Consider the following 21,259-nt stretch of genomic DNA (forward strand, 5'->3'; position numbering starts at 1 on the left):
TCTCCTCTCACTTCTTGTAACCTACAAGTGTACAAAGATATTATATAGTCACCATGTGACTAGTGGGCCTGTGTAACTTCAAATGCCAGGGCTGAATTTTAGTCCCAGTCCGGCCCTGATCACAGGACACGTGGCGCTGTATTGCCCAGCCAAAAAGAGAACTTAACTTTTGAATGTCTAAACACGTAAGTACCGTAGGAACAAAACAGAGTTTAAGATGTATTGAAAAGAAGAATTATTTATTAATGTATTCGAGATACAGGATTGCTCATGTAGCATGTCTCTATATGGATAACAGTATTGGGACTCTCCTTTTCACCTCTGTCCTGATCATTGAATTTGTGTTTTTCCTTCATCCCATTGCCACATGTTGATAATACCCTTGCCTGCCATCTGCCTTTACTAACATTTGTGAAAGCATGGCTCATTCTAAAGAGGTGACTTATACCACTGCAGTTCTGTAATTGGATGGCCCCTGTGCAATTCATTCTTCCCTCCTAAATACTCTACAACCACCTGTGACTGATATTATTGAAAAAAGGAAGAGTTCAGGAGCTATAGCAACGCAGCCACAAAGTGAAGACCACGTAATGTTGCTGAGCAGAGTCACCTCCTGTGGTATTAACATTAGCATAAAACTGTGCCCACACCAGGAGCTTCATGCACCCTTACATCACCAAGCACAATAACAAGCGTCAGTCCTTGTAGCCGTGGAAAGGTGTTTTGAGGAGTGATGACTCAACACTTCTTTATCTGGCATCTGATGTCTTGATTTGGTGAATAACAAACAAGTAAAGTTGCACTCTGTAGTGTTAAAGCACGTAAATATGTAATATATGAAACATGAATACCAAAAATAGCATTACTGCTCTAGATAATAAGAAAAAATGGAGCTACTTAGCACATAATATGGCCAATTCATGCATGCCCAGAAGCCAACGACAAGACGGTCTCTAGTTTGCTGGGAACCTACGTGTCTAGTGGGAATACCTCTCTGTGAATTATGTGCTAAGTTTCTCCATTTTTTGTTATACCAACATATTTTGGACCATTGTAGCATCCAACTTTGTGGGAACAGTTTGTGGAAGGCTCTTTTCTGTTCCAACATGACTGTGCTCCAATACAGAAAGCGAGGTCCATAAAGACACGGTTGAGAGTGTTTAGTGTGGAAGAATGACCGGCCACACAAATCCCTGACCTCAACCCCATCCAGCACCTTGGGGATGAACTAGAAAAAGATTGTGAGCTCAGCCTCTGCTCCAACATCAGGGTCTGACCTCACAAATGCTCTTCTGGACGAATGGGAAAAAATTTCCACAGACTGCTTCAAAATCTTATACAAAATCTTCCCTGAAGAGTAGAAAATGGGAGGTCAGAAAAGCTCCTGTAGGAGCCATGTGAAGGTATCCCAATACTATTGGGCTTACAATATACATTCATGGTGTAGGACCATCAAATTATCTGTTAGGATATCCAAAGATCACCAAGGGAAAAATAAAGCACAGTGTTGTGCCCCTTCCCCCCTTGCATGCCCCAAACTATTTTTAAAGAAGCCCTCCTCCTCCCATCAAAATTTGTATCCTCTTAATATATTGCAGTCATCATATTATATAGCACTGTGTACTTACAATTGCTCATTTTGCCTTTCAACCCAGATAATTCTTCTCTTTTCTCTGCTCTACGTAGAAACAGGAAGTCTCTCTTCCCTGCACGAGTCATCCCTTCTCTTCATCTCCTGACCCAGCTGCTCTCTCCCTCCTGCCAGGGACTTTTGCAGTGATGACTCATACAGGAAAAATTGACCTCCTGTTTCTACATATAGCTTAGAAGGATTCAGCTTGTCAGTTTTTAATCACGTGATGTCATAGACCTAATGGAAAAGAGATGGGATGAGTGCTTCTTTAACACATTGTAACATAATGTTCCTTTAGTAAAAAAAAAAAGTGGTAAACTTTTATGCTGATATATTCATGCACAAGCTCCTTTTAAGCAACCTCACAATGGCACAGATAACGTTCAAAGTACTAGCTCCAGGAAGTAGTCCATCATCCAAAGTCAGAGTAGTTATTTTCCAATATGTCATCATCATCATCATCGCAGAGTGTCCTTCTTGTGGAATAATAGATCACCATCTGCATCATGAGAATGTGGCTGGATAAGGCTACAGCATTTCAGCATCATCAGATAAAGATACAGTCTGGTTCCATTTCTGCTTCTTTACTGATTGTTTTGACATAAAATAGATAAATTAAATTCCAGTTGAATTTAACCCTGTGAATTAAGCTCAATCAGGCGGCCGGCGAAAACAGCCGTTGTTCCGATGACACAGACGATCATGAACAATGCAAGTAGAATGTGATCAAGCACCATCGCGACAAACTTCCATTCTTCTGAAGCCTGCAGAAGTGACATGAGAAACAGGATAAACTTGAGAAATTTGACAGCGTCCTCAGAAGAAAAGTGTTAGTACTTGTGCAAAAGGAAAAGTCATGATTGCAGGATAAGTTTGGGGGTGTATCTAAGTATGTGCCCAAGGTGAGGTTGACGAGTGTTTTGGGTTGGGCTCCAACTTGATCTACCATATAAGTCCAATTTGCAAGAACGGGAATATGATACAAGCTGTATATGATTCCCAAAACTAACACCACCAATATAAACCTAGTCTGATCTATATTTTGGTATGAGCCCCGGTCTCTATCCTTAGGGCCCTTTCACATTACGTTGTTTTCTATGTTCAGGGGGCAAAACAGGATTCGGGGTTATGCGCCGGCGAGACCATTGACTATAATGATGCAGACGGAGTCACCATGTGATCTGTCGTGCATCATTTTCAAATGAAAAAAATGTTTTAAAAAATATTGAAAAAATAAAAAAAAGTATAAAAGCTCAAATTGCCCCATTCAAAATAAAACAATAAAAAAATTAAACATACACATACAGTATTAGGTATCACCGCATTCAGAATCACCCAATCTATCAATAAAAAAAAGGATTAACCTCATGGCTAAATGGTGTTGTAAGAAAAAAAAGTAAAAATGCCAGAATTACGTTTTTTTGGTCGCCACAACATTGAATTAAAATGAAGTAACGGGCGATCAAAAGAACATATCTGCATCAAAATGATATCATTAAAAACGTCAGCTCAGCACGCAAAAAATAAGCCCTCCGCCAACCCAAGATCACGAAAAATGGAGATGCTATGGGCATCGGAAAATGGAGCAGTTTTTTTTTTTTTTTTTTAATAAAGTTTGGAAAGTTTTTTCACCACTTAGATAAAAAATAACCTAGACATGTTTGGTGTCTATGAACTTGTAATGACCTGGAGAATCATAATAGAAGGTCAGTTTTAGCATTTAGTGAACCTAGCAAAACAAAAAGCCAAGCAAAAAACAACTGTGGCATTGCACTTTTTTTGCAATTTCACCCCACTTTGAAATTTTTTCCTGTTTTCCAGGACACAATATGGTAAAACCAATGGTGTTGTTCAAAAGTACAACTCGTCCCGCAAAAAACAAGCCCTCACATGGCCATATTGATGGAAAAATTAAAAAGGTTATGGCTCTGGGAAAAAAAGTAGCAAAATATGAAAATTCAAAACCAAAAATACCTCCGGTCATGAAGGGGTGAAAATCCCAGTAGTACTATTTATTATTTCAGATCCAACTCGTGACAAAGAACTTCTGTTTTGCCATTTCCACCGGGACCCCCACTATCTTTAGAACAAACTGGCTGCTCAGGGCAGCGCCTGTCCTGTGGTTATATAAGGAGTGGAAGCACATAGAAGTAAATGGGGATAAGTTTTTATACAAAAATCACATTTTGGGAGTAGCGCTATGTAGGGAAATGATCCAAAGTGGCCACTTGAATTTTTTCACCCTGCTGTTTGTTCGGTTAATCGATGGAAGTTCCAAATGGTCAAAGTTTTAATTTGGGACTTAAAACCTATTTTACCTTGTTAGATTCTTGGTCCGATTTCATGGTTTCTGCAATATATTTAACACCTTCAATGGCGCTCTTCACATCAGGGTTCTTCAGGATCGGTGACTGGTAAATCACTGCAGCAGGACCCAGTTTCCCAGAAATTTCAGAAATATCCATGTCTTCTGCAAAGACTTTCTGCCCTTGTTTTTCTTGTGAAGGTCGTTTCATAGTAGAGAAAAACATTAAGTTCGGTACTGTTTCGATAAAAATCTGAATGCAAAGAAAGTATTTACAATTATTACAGATTGCATTACGACAAACCAAGAAGACAACGCCAAATCCCCCTATTTTGTTGGTTTAGAACCCCTTCCTCACTATGTTCACCATCGGGGAGAACTGCAATTGCTCCCATTGATTGGACTTGTCCAAGAAAAGTCAGGAGTGCGACGTGCAGTAGTCAGAGTTGTTTTAATTACCGTAATTTTTTTTTTTTTCACAAAAGAATAGTACCTATTTGATTGTAAGAAAGGCCTACTCAGTTGCAGTGCTGGCACTGAATATCATTGGCATATACCCCACTGTTACGGGTATGCTGTTTCGGAGTGGCGACAACCCGGAAGTGTACCCTCTGGGTCACGGCTCCAGAGCCCCCAAGGACGAGCGGCCCAGGGGAGGCCACCCCCTATACAGGGAGTGTTAGGGGCAGGCCCACGGAGGATAGAACCGCGACAGCCGGAGCCAAAGGGACGACTGGGGCTAAACAGCGGAAGAAGGCACAGAAGAATCCGAGCTGCTAAGGCACAGAATGACACAGGAACCACGGAGCATAGACAGCGCACAGGACCGGGGCACAGAGGATGGCAGAGGCTGGAGGCTGCAATAGAGCAAGGTACAGGTAATACACCAAATGGGAGGCAAAGGCAGAAGACAGGCGTACACGGGGAAGTAAGAAACACCAGGCAGGTAGACGGGGGGAGAGGCAGGACAGGGAAGACACAGGAGCTAGGGCGGACAAAGGATAAGGCTGGAGGTGCAGAGAGAGTGCTACCAGGGGTAGCGCAACTAGAGACAGAGGAAGGGGGACAGGGCCTGAGACACAGCGAGCGCTGGCAGGAAGACAGCGTCACCGCATTAGATAGTCAGGCGTCTTACCTGGCCTGACACCGAACAGAAGTAGTTGGTGGGAGCCACCATGTTGGGGGCGGCGCCACCGCGTCACAGCTCCTAGAGGCCAGAGTGTCAGGAGCTACAGAGTGCGCAGGCGCCCAACGCCGAGATACCCGGAGGTCAGGCGCGGGGACACGCCGGGAGGCGTGCGACCCGGGACCGCGCTGGTAAGAGGCCGCGGGAGGAATCGTGACAGTACCCCCCTCCTTTACTCCCCCTCTTCCTAATGCTGGTGACAAATCGTCTCATAATAAGAGGAGCATTAATATTCTCTCGGGGTTCCCAAGATCTCTCCTCAGGACCGAAACCTTTCCAATCGACCAAAAACAAAGTTTTTCCTCTAACTGTTTTCATAGCTAATATGTCCCACACCTCAAAGATATTATCTGAACTACTAGGTTGGGGAGTTTGAGAAGATGCCGAGAGAAAGTGGTTAAATACCGCAGGTTTGAGGAGAGATACATGAAAGGTATTGGGGATTCTCAGTGAGGCGGGCAATTTCAACTTGACACGACTCAAGATCTCAAAGGGACCAATGTAACGTGGACCTAACTTATAGGAGGGAATCTTTAACCTGATATACCGTGAAGATAGCCAAACCCTATCTCCTGGGCGATACAGAGGGTTGTCTAACCGTTTCTTGTCGGCATACCCCTTCATTTTGAGACTGGCTTTTTCAATGGCTTCAGTGGTCTCCCTCCAAATCTGAGAGAAGTCCACAGACAAGGAGTCCGCTGCCGGTACACCCGAGGCGGGGAAAAGAGGAAGGGGGATGCCTGGGTGTTGTCCAAAAACCACAAAAAAGGGAGACTTAGAGGAAGCTTCACTTGGATGATTGTTGTAGGCAAATTCTGCCCAAGGAAGAAGAGAGACCCAGTCATCTTGGTGAGCATTGGAGAAATGCCGAAGGTAGGACTTTAGAGCCTGGTTGACTCGCTCTACTTGACTAATAGACTGGGGATGATAGGCTGAGGAAAAATCCAGAGTTATCTTCAACAATCCGCAGAGAGCTCGCCAAAAAAGGGAGGTAAACTGGACCCCTCGATCCAAGACAATATGCTGAGGAAAACCATGGAGTCGGAAGACGTGGAGTAATACAATCTTTGCCAACTCAGGAGCAGTAGGCAGGCTAGGCAATGGAATGAATTGGGCCATTTTGGAAAACCGATCAATGACCACCAATATAACAGTACATCTTGAGGAAGGAGGCAAATTGGTGACAAAGTCCATAGCAATATGGATCCACGGATTTGCAGGCACAGGTAACGGATGTAGGAGTCCCGAAGGAGGGTGTCGAGGGACTTTGTTCCTGGCACAAGAGGGACAGGAGGCGATAAAATCCCGGACGTCTTTGCGAAGCGAACGCCACCAATAATGGCGGGAGACGAGAGAGTCTTTTTAACCTCTGCATGTCCAGAAAACTTAGATGAATGGCTCCAACAGAGGACCTTTAATCTATCTCCACCTCGAACAAGGGTTTTAACAGAAGGTGGGGAAACCAGGCTCAGTGGGGCCACAGTAAGGATTCTGGCAGGGTCGATGAGATGTGCAGGTCCATCTTCCTTATCCACTGACAAGAATGATCGTGATAGGGCATCAGCCTTGATGTTCTTATCCCCGGGTCGGAAGTGGAGTGCAAAGTCAAAACGTCCGAAAAACAATGACCATCTGGCCTGCCATGGGTTGAGCCTTTGAGCGGACTGAATGAAGGCCAAATTCTTATGATCCGTTAATATGATGAACGGATGGACGGCTCCCTCGAGAAGATGGCGCCATTCTTCGAGGGCCATTTTTATGGCCAACAGTTCTCTGTCTCCAATGGAATAATTTCGGTCAGGAGCGGAAAAGGCCTTAGAAAAGAACCCGCAGGTGAGAAAACAGCCCAAGGAGGATTTTTGCAGAAGGACTGCTCCTGCTCCAACTGAGGATGCGTCAACCTCGAGAATGAATGGCCGATTGGTATCCAGGCAATGGAGCACAGGAGACTTCAGACTTTGCAAGCTCTTGTTTCAGGACTTCAAAGGCGGCCTCCGCATCAGGAGGCCAATGGTTGGGATTGGCTCCTTTGCGGACGAGAGCAGAAATAGGCTTAGTGAAAGAAGAGAAGTGGGGGACAAATTGCCTATAATAATTAGGAAATCCCAAAAAACGCTGGATCTCTTTTACTCCAAGGGGATGTGGCCAATTGAGGACTGCCGAGACTTTCTCAGGATCCATCTCTATCCTCAAGCTCAAGACGATGTAACCAAGAAAAGGCAACAAAGTTTGCTCAAAGATGCACTTCTCCAACTTAGCAAAAAGGTGGTTCTCCCTGAGACGTTGGAGGACTTGGCGGACATCTCGACGATGTGTGGCCAGGTCGGAGGAGAAGACTAAGATGTCATCTAAGTAGACCACCACACAGGAGTAGAGGAGATCTCGAAAGATGTCATTAACGAGTTCCTCGAATACTGCAGGTGTGTTGCAGAGACCAATCAGCATAACCAAATACTCGTAGTGACCGTCTCGCATGTTGAACGCAGTCTTCCACTCATCCCCAGAGCGTATGCGAACAAGATTATAGGCTCCTCGTAGATCGAGCTTGGTAAACACTCGTGCTCCCCTCAGGTGATCAAAGAGCTCAGAGATGAGTGGCAGTGGGTATTTGTTCTTTACCGTGATGCGATTTAGGCCACGATAGTCAATGTACTGGCGCAAAGACCCATCCTTCTTCTTCACAAAAAAGAAGCCTTCTCCTGCAGGGGACGAAGATTTCCGAATGAAGCCTCTGGCCAGGTTGTCCTGGATGTATTCTGACATGGCTTGGGTCTCTGCCGAGGAGAGGGGATGAATCCTTCCACGAGGAGGAGTGGTACCTGGGACGAGCTCGATGGGGCAGTCGTAGGGACAGTGCGGAGGAAGAGTCTCAGCTTCTCTCTTGTCAAAGACATCCGAAAAAGCACTGTAAGCAGACGGCATCCGGAGGGAACAGAAGGAGGACGGGGTATACCTACAGGACGCACCGACAGCAGACGCCGAGCCCGACAGGACTCCCCCCAGCGCAAGATGTTGCCGTTATGCCAATCTAAGGTGGGCTCGTGGTGCCGCAGCCAAGGAAGACCGAGTAGGTTAGGATGGGAGATACCTGCTAAAACGTAACTTTCTCTTTGTGCAGGGCCCCTACTTGCAACTCCACCTCTTGGGTAACAAGCGTAATGGTCTCTTGCAACGGTCGACCATTTATGGATGCAAGAACCTGGGGATTTTCCAAGGTCCTCACACGGACAGAAAATTTGTTGACCTCCTCAAGCCTAATAAAATTTCCGGCGGTGCCCGAGTCCACATAGGCCACCAGGGAAGCCCGCGTACCACCAACATGCAAGAGGACAGACAAAGTGAGGGGTTGAGAGGTATCACATACACCTAGGGAGGCCTCTCTTACCTGGCCTAGGCGGAGAAGTTTTCCGGACGATCAGGACAAATTCCGAGCAAATGGGAACTGCTGCCGCAATAAAAACAAAGACCCTGGAGACTTCTTTCCCTACGACGCTGGTCAGAGAGCTTAAGGCGGTCCACCTGCATTGGTTCGGGTGCAGAAGCAGGAGTGAGGGTCCTGGGTCGAGGACTAGGTGGTCTGCGAGCTGAAGGCAATGGACGAGAAATCCTTCTCTCCCGAGCCCGTTCCTAGAAACCGGAGATCAATCCGGGTGGCTAGGGAAATTAGATCTTCCAGAGCTGTGGGAGTGTCACAACCAGCAAGCTCATCCTTTGTATGGCTCGAAAGACCTCGCCAAAAAGCGCTTCGTTGGTCCAGCCTCAATCGGAGGACAAGGTCCGAAACTGGATGGCGTACTGGCCCACGGTTTGAGAACCTTGGCAAAGATTAAACAGTGCCTCAGTGGTGGAGGCTAGACGACCCGGTTCGTCAAACACCCGACGAAAGGTGTCCATAAAAACGGATAACTGGGTGACCACAGCGTCATCACGCTCCCAGAGGGGATTCACCCAAGCCAAAACATCCCCCTCAAGATGGGAGATGATGAAGGCCATCTTGGCTCGGTCCGTGCGGTATTGCTGGGGCAGAAGTTCAAAATGGAGGCGGCATTGGTTTAGAAAACCCTGTAACAATTTGGCGTCACCGTTATACCGGGGTGGTTTGGCCAACCGCGCAGAAGGGTGAGAAACCACAGCTGGAGGAGGAGCTGAGGTAGCCGACTGCAAGGAAAGCAATCGATCATCCACCGAAGCCATGTAACTGAGGATATGTGTCTGAGTGTCACGCTGCTGAGCCAATTCTTGTTGCAAGCCAGCTAACTGGGCAGCGTTACCCGGGTCAGAGGATTGGAGAGCGGAGAGATGCGAGTCCATAGATTTCATAAAGGATATAATGCGCGTTTGATTCTCCCGGAGGAAAACTAACTCTGTTTGTGCAACCGCGGCTCCAGCGGGGTCCATGGGCTGACTAAGCTGTTACGGGTATGCTGTTTCAGAGTGGCAACAACCCTGAAGTGGACCCTCTGGGTCACGGCTCCAGAGCCCCCGAGGATGAGCGGCCCAGGGGAGGCCACCCCCTATACAGGGAGTGTTAGGGGCAGGCCCATGGAGGAGAGGACCGCGACAGCTGGAGCCAAAGGGACGACTGGGGCTAAACAGCGGAAAGAAGGCACAGAAGAATCCAAGCTGCTAAGGCACAGAATGACACAGGAACCACGGAGCATAGACAGCGCACAGGAACGGGGCACAGAGGATGGCGGAGGCTGGAGGCTGCAATAGAGAGCACGGTACAGGTAATACACCAAATGGGAGGCAAAGGCAGATGACAGGCGTACACGGGGAAGTAAGAAACACCAGGCAGGTAGACGGGAGAGGCAGGACAGGGAAGACACAGGAGCTAGGGCGGACAAAGGATAAGGCTGGAGGTGCCAAGAGATGGCTACCAGCGGTAGCGCAACTAGAGACAGAGGAAGGGGGACAGGGCCTGAGACACAGCGAGCGCTGACAGGAAGACAGTGTCACCGCATTAGTTAGTCAGGCGTCTTACCTGGTCTGACGCCGAACAGAAGTAGTCGGTGGGCGCCGCCATGTTGGGGGTGGCGCCACCGCGTCACTTCTCCTAGAGGCCAGAGTGTCAGGAGCTACAGAGTGCGCAGGCGCCCGACGCCGAGATACCCGGAGGTCAGGCGCGGGGACGCGCCGGGAAGCAGGAGCACGCCAGGAGGCGTACGACCCGGGACCGCGCTGGTAAGAGGCCGCGGGAGGAATCGGGACACCCACACTTCTCATCCAGTACCCCAGATCTCGCGAGTGCCACTTTGAACAGCATCGGTATCAACATGGCGCCGATACTGTTGGATCTGGTGGTACGGCAGGGAGACATGAGCCTCAGTCTCCATTCTGTATACTGCAGGCTGCTGACGTCTACTAGACTCTACAAGACTAGACGTCACAAGATCCTGGCGTAGGCGGCATAATGACATCTTTACATTGTGCCGCCAATGCTCACTTCCTCTATGTGGAAAGCACTCGGTTTCTGGGTTTCTGTGGTCATCAAAGTATCAGGATTAGGGGAGTATAAGCTTCATTTTTAACTGGGGTGATATGAAAGGGTTAGTATTTTTCTAAATTCTTTACTTTTTAGCATTTACTAGTCCCATACTATCATAATATTTTTAAGATTTTTCTTTATGTTTCATATTTGGCCTAATATGTTTCTGTCTCATATTGAAAGGCTACAAGAAACTGTGTTATGGGTGGTACACTGGGAAAGACATCATAGCTAAAAATCTGATGGAAATTTCCAATGGGAACCACATTGTCTGTAAGAAACCTGCTCACAGGGTAATAAACAGAATTGTTTATGCTCACGACCAGTATGCATCTCTTATATTCGAGCACTCATGACAAAGAGGGCCGAGTCCCACAATTTGGCCTCACTGGTGATCCTGTAATCTGACTTTGAGTCAGAAGAAACAGCTATAACAGGTATGGAGACAGCGGTAATATTATCAAAGTTGGCAAGGTGTAATCGTTACCTTACAGGGCACTCCGGGGGCATTATTACTTTAAAGGGGAGTTAGGGGCATTATACCCTTCAAAGGCAAACAAGGTCATTTTTAGTGTCTAGGGTCAATAGGGTAGGACAATTAATTGGTAAGGTACACATGTGAGGTCTTATTACTTTCTAGGGAGCATAGTAGAGGCATTATTGCTTTCTTTAGAGACAAAAGAGGTATTATTACTGTGTGAGAGCACTAAGGGGTCACTATTACAATTTGGAGGAACTGAGAAAATTATTATTACTGTGTTGGACACTATTGCTGTCTGGCACTAATATTTTTGGGAGCACTACTGTTTTCAGGTAGCATTTTTTGGAAGGTAATTAGAGTGGTGACTCAATTTTGTTCACTATTGTGCCACAACGCATCCTCTACGTCTGGAGGAAAGAAGGTTTAAGCATACTCACAGACGCGGATTCTTTACTGTAAGAGCAATGAGACTATGGAGCGCTCTGCCATATGATGTTGTAATGAGTGATTCACTACTAAAATTTAAGAAGGGACTGGATGCCTTTCTTGAAAAGTATAATATTACAGGGTATATACACTAGTCTCCTTAATATTGCGTTGATCCAGGGAGCTAGTCTGATTGCCGTATGTGGAGTCGGGAAGGAATTTTTTTCCCCAATGTGAAGCTTACTGTTGCCACATGGGGTTTTTTTGCCTTCCTCTGGATCAACATGTTAGGGCAAGTTAGGATAGGATATGGGTTGAACTAGATGGACTTAAAGTCTCCCTTCAACCTTAATTACTATGTTACTATGTTACAAAGTATGCGCAGTGATGGGGTAAGTAGGGAGATACAGGTACAAAATTAAGGGTTGCAGCAGAATGGGGAGTTGGTGTATGTTGGAAAGAGTTGGAGATGGTACTGGAAAAGTGAGACGTCAAATGTGTCGATGATAAACTCTGCAGATAAGTCTGGGCTAGAAGAAGTGGTCATCGCAGCCTGGGCCAGATGGAAAAGTTGGGAAAAATGAATGACTTCAATCATAAAGAACGTTACCTATAAGTCACTGGATTTACCTGAACTGTAATCCATTATTTAGTCTGCAAAGGTGGAGTCTATCACTACATGGTCACCACATGGTGGTCTTTTTTCATATATTTTTTCATTTAGTAACAATTTGATGGAACAATTTCGGTATTATATAGTGGTAGGTGTATAATGATATTATTGGTAATTTTGGTCTTTGTAGTGTGTGTTTTGATAATAATATATATGTCATCATGTAGCAGTATTGTTTTGGATTTGTACCTTGGTGTTATTGGTGGTAATGGTTTTTGTATAGTGTTTTGTTCACAACAGTATGTAAGTAATATTTAGTCCTGGCACTGCATTAACGGTGTGATATAATGACTATATATTATGTACATCATTTTCTTAAGTGGCGGAGGAAACATGTCTTGGGGATTGTGCCCCTGATCTTTAAAGACCCTGGGTCTTCTTAACTCACCTTCCTCACCCAAGGCGGCATTGTGTGAGTACTTGGGGAGCGATGATGAGTGTTAATTACGATGACAGTAATAATAATTGATGCTATAACAAGCACCATTGTAAATAACATGTATTTTCCGATCAGCGGCACGGCGCTAGAAGTTGACGGGATCAGTTCAACGATAACCAGAAGAAACACAGTAAGTGACAGCAGGACTGAGATGCTTAGAGTCATTTTCTCCCCTGTGAAACACACAGAAATATAAAATAAACCAGACATAATTTTATGAAGTATATGAGTAATAAACTATACTCTATGGCCAAAGGTTTGGGAATATTAGAATTTTACCACCTTTTTAAATTTACTACCACTACTCCAGGACATTCCGTGCACCTGATACTGGGGTCATTATTTCAGACCCTCTAAGGGCTTGTGCACACGACCAATTATCTTGAACGAGTGCTATCTTTGGTTTTCACGGATAGCACTCGTACCCATGATATTCTATGGGGTTATGCACATGTCTAATTTTTTTCTTTGGACAGAGCGGGTCCGAAAGAAAAATTGGAGACATATCCGATTTTGATCCGAGTGTCGGATCAAAATTGGCAATGCAAGTCTACAGTTCTGTGAAACTATTGGACCGCACTTAGATGACATCCGAGTGTGGTCCGATTTTCATTGACTGATATAAAAGAGAAGGTGAAAAACTTTTTCTTTTTCTCTCCACAACCGAGAAAAACTGATCCCACTTTGTTCAGACTATTATCAGAATGATTGGACCGTTTTTCTAGGATGGAGAGAAAACGGTCGTGTGACTTTCCCCTAATGCACAGACTGCCAGATTTGTGAACTGTATTCCCCTTTTAAATCCTTAAATTTGGCCTATTGCACAATTTTTTTAATGTACATAACAGTTTTAAAATAAAAAATAGCCAACATTTAAAAAAATAAAAACAAATAAATGTACCATAAAAACCTGATGTAAGAAATAGGTCATTTTCTGATGACACATTCCCTTTTCCTAGATAGAGGACGCTACCCAGAGTGACATTTGAGTAGCTTTTATAATGTTCTCCCAGCACATATTGGTCTTTCTTGAGAAATCAGAACTTCATAAGAACCCTGTTTAAGAACCACAACTTTTCTTATGCACCCTGAAAACTTCAAAACACACCTTAAGAAAAATACTGATAATTTCTGGAAGAAGTAGCACAGCCACGCTCATGACTTCTGCATGCAATACTAGTTATCACCAGTGGAATCATTTTAAACTCCTGGTCCCAATGCAAAAACCCAAAAGAGCCCCCCAACTATCACTGGTCTTTAAGAGTATTGTTTTTTTTATGATGACCTTTTGGGCCCCCACTTGATTCCAGGGCCCAGAGGCAACTACAACCCTTACACCCGCTATTAGTACTCCTCTGTTTATGACCCAGCATACTCCATACCTGAATCAGTGGGCAGGTAGAAAACTAAACCAGTTAAAAAAGAGAAGAGCAGACAGGGACTGATGACATTCACAATGAAGTAAAGAGGGAGCCGTTGTAAGACGAAGTGGTAGGTGATATCCAAGTATGGGACATCGGGGCAGCAGGCATATGTGACCCAATGTTTCCAGCAGCGGTAATCCTTCATCATCCACTCTCCACTCTCCTGGAAGTTACTGAGATCTGGACGGTCACTTTCCTTGAAAGCAGAATATTAAATATATCAGTCAGTTAGTCAATGTATTCTCTATTAAATGCCACCAGCACATTGCGTTCTTGGATCAAGAACATTATAGGGAGGTTATTTACCCCTTGTCCTTGTACACATTGCTTGCGGTACTTGGACTTGTGCATCTTTTACACAAGCCTTTGGGCTCATACTCACTTGCGAGTCTCGTGCGAGTCTCTCGAATGAAAACCTGGCACTGCCACCGGCACTCGGACCGGAGCGTGTGGCTACATGTATTTCTATGCAGCTGCACGCTCCGGTCCCAGTGCCGACGGCTGTGCCAGGTTTTCATTCGAGAGACTCGCACGAGAATCGTGCGAGTCTCTCGCAAGTGAGTATGAGCCCAAAGGCTTGTGTAAAAGATGCACAAGTCCAAGTACCGCAAGCAATGTGTACAAGGACAAGGGGTAAATAACCTCCCTATAATGTTCTTGATCCAAGAACGCAATGTGCTGGTGGCATTTAATCATGCAAGTCTCTCACAAGTAAGCATGAGCCCTTATAGCAATGATGGCTGAACTGTAATCCTATCTCAGGCAGATAAGATAAATTTAAGACATACACATTAAATAAATGTCCAAATTCGACAATTTCAAGTAGGCCGGTCGACCCTCTGATGGTTGAGGTTATCTGATTCTCTCCTCGATAGATGATGTCAGGGAAAGAAGGATTGGTCAGTTTCAATGTCTAAAAATTAGCCACCACCAGAGGTGACTGGCAGGAGTTTTCTCCTCTCTCTTTACTGAAATATCAGGAACACTCCACTGAGACAAACACTCCACTGAGACATTTGCCGAATGAACGTTATCTTATGTATATGGCCAGCTTCACTGTCTTCTATACTTGAGGTAGCTACAACTACACAAAACAATGTAGGGTTGTCACCAAAGATGAATGCCATATCATGTTTTTTTCAATGATGCCTTGGAATAGAGGGGCCCATCTCTGGTTGGTCTCGTCCTCTCTGTTACTGGTTGGCAAACACCTGTACAAGACTCACAACACCAGACAGAGGCGGACATACCATTGGAAGAACCTGTGCAGATGCACAGTGGCTCAAGAGGTGGAATTGCGCATTATTATGACCTATTGGACTGCAAAGGGCCCATATATTTTTCTTACGCAGGGGCCCTCTTTCGTCTGTGACCACCATTGCCTCAGGAGGTACTGCATTGTTAGCAAAGAAAATAGCTGAAAAGTATGAGGCTTACAAAATTAGAAGTGTTAATAGTTTATTTTTATCAATTAACAAAATGTAAAGTGATAAAACAAAAGAGGATTTAAGTGAAATCAATATTTACGATGACCGCTTTTTGCCTACAGATAAGTTGTTCTCCCCACTTCCACCCTGCATAGACATCGCTAGGAACTATGTGTATGTATACACATCGTTCCTGGCGATGACAATGCAGGGAGCAAGTGGAGAGAACACCTTATCGTGGTGCACGTCGGAGGACACTGGAGCGGAAGTCTCAGTGTGACTTAGCGGCGCCTACGCAGAAGATAAAGAGTGAATACACTGCCCATAGAAGGGAGGAAAAGGTATGGATTGTGGAGGTAGTGCAGAGCGCAGGCTCAGAATACCGGTGCCACAACTGCATGTCACAAGGCAGTGTGACGTTCATGGGAGGGGGGTGATATTATAATGAAGACAGGAGGCAAGGATTTCTTCCAGGCACCGCACGCTCCGGAGCTTGGAAGAAATCATTGGCATAAAAATAAGTTTTCTCAACAACAATACTGCTAAAATGAAGCACACAGGTAGGACTAGTTTAACATTTCTATCACCTGTGTGCCCATATTATTAGGTTATATATGTCCCAGGGGTGACAGATTCCCTTTAACCCACACAATGTAAGTCTAAGTCAATGACATTTCTGTGAAATCAACCTGTCCAGTTATTACGGAACACTGATTGTGAATGAATTTCTCCTGCTGCTGTGCAAATGGAACAGACAACAGGTAGAAATGATAGGCAATGAGCGAGACAACCAATAAAGGAGTGGTTCTGCAGGTGGTGACCACAGACCATTTCTCTGTTCTCATTCTTTTTGGCTGTTGTTTTGTTCATTTTTGTATTTTGTCATTGCTCTCACCCCTAGAGGTACTATACAGTAGCATGAAGCAGAAGTTGCTCAAGTAGTACAGCTCATCCAGGATGGCACATCAATGCGAGCTGTGGCAAGAAGGGTAGATGTGTCTGTCAGCACAGTGTACAGAATATGGAGCAGATACCAGTACACAGGCCAGTACACCAGAAGACATGGAGGAGGACGTAGGAGGGAAAAAACTCAACAGTAGGACCGCTATCTCCTCCTTTGTGCAAGGAATAACAGGAGGAGCAGTGCCAGAGCCCTGCAAAATGACCTCCATCAGGGCATTAACGGACATGTGTTTTCTCAAACTGTCAGAAACAGATTCCATGAGGGTGGTGTGAGGGCTCATCTTCTGCAATTGGCATTTGCCAGAGAACACAAAGATTGGCCGATTTGACATTGGGACCCTGTGCTCTTCACGAATGAGAGCAGGTTCACATTGAGCACATGTGACAGACGTGACAAAGTCTGGAGACAACATGGAGAACGTTCTGCTGCCTGAAACATCCTCCAGCATGATCAGTTTGGCAGTGGGTCAGTAATAGTGTGAGGAGGCATTTCTTTAGAAGGCCGCACAGCCCTCCATGTGCTAGCCAGAGGTACCCTGACTTTTATTTGGTACCGGGATGAGATCCTAAGACCTAGAGTGAGACCATATGCAGGTGCAGTAGGTCCTGGGTTCCTTCTGATGCACAATGCTAGGCCTCATGAGGCTGAAGTGTGTCAGCAGTTCTTGCATGATGAAAACCTTGATACTATGGACTGGCCTGCCAGTTCCCCAGACCTGAATGCAATTGAGCACATCTGGGACATCATGGTACCACATAGTCCTCCAAACAGTATAATGGGCTCCATATATTGCTCCATATTGTATTTAGTGGCCCCATATAATGCTCCATACAGTATAATGGGCCACATATACTGCTCCATACAGTATAATGCCCCCAAATAATGCTCTATATATTGTATAATGGCCCCTTATATTGCTCAATACAGTATAATGGCCCCATATAATACTCCATACAGTATAGTGGCCCCATATATTGCTCCAAACAGAATAATCGCCCAATGTATTGCTCCATACAGAATAACGGGCCCCATATAGTGCTCCATACATAAAAAAAAATAATAATCAAATACTCAAGTCTCCTCGTTTCCCATTGCTCCGGTCTCCTCACCATCTTCTGGCACTCTGCACTATTCATCAGAGGGCGTACTGTAGTGATGTCATTATGTCCTCTGCCCTGAGACATCACAGAGAGTCAGCAGATGCTAAAAATTCCGTAGTTGTGGGGAACGGGTAGAGGTGATTATTTGAGGAGGGCTGGTGCCAGCGTTGGCACCGAACTCTACCGTCTCATGGGACCCATAGAATGCCACTGTTCCTGATGGTGAGTTGGCCCCTCGTTCAACCAGGAATCCGGCACTTGCCTGGGTGCATCAGGTGGTCATGCCGGCCCTGCACCCTTGAAATTGTTGCAGAAAATAAGTATTTCTCCCAGAATATTACTGCCATTACACATGTTTTGTTACCCACATGCTTATTTCTTTAGTGTGTATTGGACAACAGAACATTGTTTACTGGAAAAACACAAAAAAAATGAGGAAAAAAAAGGCAAATTGGACATAATTTTACACACAGCACCAAAAATTAGCTGCACTAATTGTTGGCACCCTCAACTTAATGTTTGGTATCACACCCTTTGGTATAAATAAATGCAATCAATTGCTTCCTATAACCTTCAACAAGCGTCTTACACCTTGCAACTAGAATTTTGATCCAATTTTATTTTGCAAACTGCTCCATGTCTCGCATATTTGAAGGGTGCCGTCTCCCAACAGCAATTTTAAGATCTGTCCACAGTTGTTTGATGGAATTTAGATCTGGACTCGTTGCTGGCCACTTCACAACTTTCCAACGCTTTTCTTCCACCCATTTCTGGGTGCTACTTTAAATATGTTTGAGGTCATTGTCCTGCTGGAAGACCTAACCATAACCTAGGACACAAACCCAGCTTTCTGACACTGGGCACTACATTGCAACTCAAAATCCTTTGGTAATCTTCAGATAACATGATGCCTTGCACACAGTCAAGGCACCCAGTGCTAGAGGCAGCAAAACACCTAATTATCTTTGAACCTCCACCATATTTGACTGTAGGTACTGTGTTCTTTTCTTTGTAGGCCTTAGGGTATGTGCACACGCTGCGGATTCTGCTGCAGGTCCACAGCGGATTTGGCCTCTGCGGATCCGCAGCAGTTCTGCAGACAGTGTACAGTACAATGTAAGCCTATGGGATTTACAATCCGCAGTGCTCATGCTGTGGTCTTTACACTGCGGAAAAGCTGCGGTTTTGAATCCGCAGAAATAAATGACATGTCAATTCTTTCTGCGGATTCCGCTGCGGTTTGCCACCTATTCCATTGTCCAGGTGTCAAACCGCAGGCCAATCTGCAGGTCAATTTACCTGCGGTTTTACCTGCGGATCCGCACGGAAAAATCCGCAGGTGAATCCGCAGCGTGTGCACATAAGCCTTATTCCATTTTCGGCAAAAGTAGAATAATGTGTTTTATCAAAAAGCTCACAATTATTTTGGCAAACTGGAGTCTAGATCTTTATGTCTAGACAGTGGGGTCCTCCTAGGTCTCCATAGTGTTTCATAAAATTCAAATGTTGACAGATACTTCGCGTTGACACTGATGCACTATGAGCCTGCAGGACAGATGGTATTTCTTTGGAACTAGACTGGGGCTGCTTATTCACCATCCGGACGATCCTGCATTGCAACCTTTATCAATTTTTCTCTGCTGTCCATGTTCAGGGAAAATAGCTACAGTGGCATGGGTTGTAAACTTTTTGATTATGTTGCGCAACGTGGCTAAAAGAATATCATCATCTCTGAAGATGAACTTGTAACCTTGAGGTTGTTGATATTTTTTAACAATTTTGATTCTCAAGTCCTCAGACAGTCCTCTTCTCTTTCTGTTCTCCATGCTTAGTGTGGCAGACACAGACACACAATGCAAAGATTGAGGTAACTTCTCCCCTTTTATCAGGTTTCGCTTGTGATTTTCATATTGCCTACACCTGTAACTACCCCAGGCCTTGGAGCAAAAAAGAAGTTCCCAGCCAAAAGATCCAAACACTAAACGGCCCATTTCTAGGTTGTTGCTGTTTTGACTTGTAAACATAGAAGATTTCTCGGTCCCCAACTACCACTATTTCTACTGGTGTGGCATCCCCGCCTTCTACCAGCATGTGTCTAGGAACATCACCCGTGCCCTTACCAACGCAGTTACGGGGACTGTACACTTAATGACCAACATGTGGACAAGCGCTTGTGAACAGAGCCGTTACACTTCCCTGACTGCACACTGGGTGAACATTGTGGAGGCTGGGGCCGAGACCCACCCTGGCATGGCACATCAGGTTTTCTCCACCTCCTACATCAGTTCCTGTACCCCCCTCATGCTCCTCATCTTCCTCCATCTCCAATGTGGTATCTCCGAGCACGTTGTCCACATCTGGAAGCTGGAAACTCTGCAGCACTGCCTCAGCGAAACGGCAACCGGCTCTGCTGAAGCTAATTTGTCTAGGAGACAAAAAGCACACCACGGTAGTTATTGAAAGTAATAAGAGACCAGACAGATCTGTGGTTGTCGCCTCTGAACCTCCAACCAGCCATGGTCATGTATAATAACGGCCGCAACCTGGTAGTGGCTGTGAAGCTTGGCAAGCTCACACACCTACAATGCTTGGCGGTTCTGCATTTTTTTAAAACCTAACCAGATTTGCCAGGGCTTCTGGTCAAGGTATGCTGTGGCAGTGCTGCAGTAGCGCATGCAAGTGCCAGCTCACCTACTGGAGCACAACGTCATCACGCTCTGAAACTCCACACGGCACATGCTGGCAAGGCTTGCCGAATATCAGCTCCAACATGCCTGTGGGTGTTCTGGGCAGCATTCACATCTAACAACTGAAGAGTGGGCATGGATGTCTGACTTTTGAGAGGTTCTCCATGACTTTGCGGACTCCAGAAGGATGGTGAGTGGCGATGATGCCATAATCAGCTCAACCATACCGTTTCTGTGCTTACCTGTGCCTAAACAGTCGCTTCTCACAATTAAAGCTGAAGCTTTGCATGCGAACCAGGTGGAGATGGATGAAGACATGAGACAGGCAGATACTACCCAGCCTAACCTCAACTCATCTGCTAAGCGCAGATTAGATAACAATGAGGACGTGGAGGCTGAGGAGGATAAAGAGGAACAGGAGCTGGTTGCTAGCGCAAAAGAGGCTAGTACCCACACAAGCTTTGTCCCATCTCTCCTACGTGGATGGGCTGAGGAGATGGAGAGTAGTCATCACGGTGGAATAAGGTGAAGTGGTGGCTGTACGGAGCTTGGCACATATGCCCGACTCTATGTACCATTGTCTTTCCTGTGACCCTCGCATTACATTCATCTTGGCCAAAAAAAAGAGTATTGGTTGTTCAGACCCACGCTACAAGGAGAACCTTGCATCCCTCATTCCTGAGGTGGAGAGGTCTACTAAAATGGTGGCATACCAGAAGTCCATTCTGGAAAATATGTAGAAAAAATTCCCATCAGACAACACTAGCATCAGGATGCAAGCTCCCTTGCCCAACCTAGGAGGAGAGGTGAGGAGCACACACATCTGGTACATCAGAGGCTGTCAAATACATGGTCCAATTTCATGACACTCTCCCAGCGTCCATGTCCTGATGACCGGATATTTCTGACAAGGAGGGAAAAGTTTTTAAAGATGGTCAAGCAATACCTGGCCGACAAAACCAGCATACTCCCTGATTCCTGGACACCTGGCATGAGCTGTCCCTTTATGCCTCGGAGGTGTTGTGC

At 45.5% G+C, this 21,259-nt stretch overlaps 1 protein-coding gene across 2 annotated transcripts in view; it reads right to left on the minus strand.

The window, feature by feature from the left end:
* Window positions 1-1,644: 1,644 nt before the first annotated feature.
* LOC141049117 (acetylcholine receptor subunit alpha-1-B) overlaps window positions 1,645-21,259 on the minus strand; it is a 40,039-nt gene continuing 20,424 nt past the window's right edge. For both annotated transcript variants that reach the window (XM_073545250.1, XM_073545249.1), the window contains exons 6-9: window positions 14,014-14,251; window positions 12,581-12,804; window positions 3,952-4,191; window positions 1,645-2,397 (exon numbers count right to left, since the gene is read on the minus strand). In XM_073545250.1, the coding sequence (XP_073401351.1) occupies window positions 2,266-2,397; window positions 3,952-4,191; window positions 12,581-12,804; window positions 14,014-14,251 (834 nt within the window). In that variant the 3' untranslated portion in view covers window positions 1,645-2,265. The remainder of the gene's footprint in view (window positions 2,398-3,951; window positions 4,192-12,580; window positions 12,805-14,013; window positions 14,252-21,259) is intronic.

This window comes from Dendrobates tinctorius, unplaced genomic scaffold, assembly GCF_039654945.1.
Source record: "Dendrobates tinctorius isolate UK_male_01 unplaced genomic scaffold, ASM3965494v1 ptg000143l, whole genome shotgun sequence".
Classification (NCBI taxonomy): Eukaryota; Metazoa; Chordata; class Amphibia; order Anura; family Dendrobatidae; genus Dendrobates; species Dendrobates tinctorius.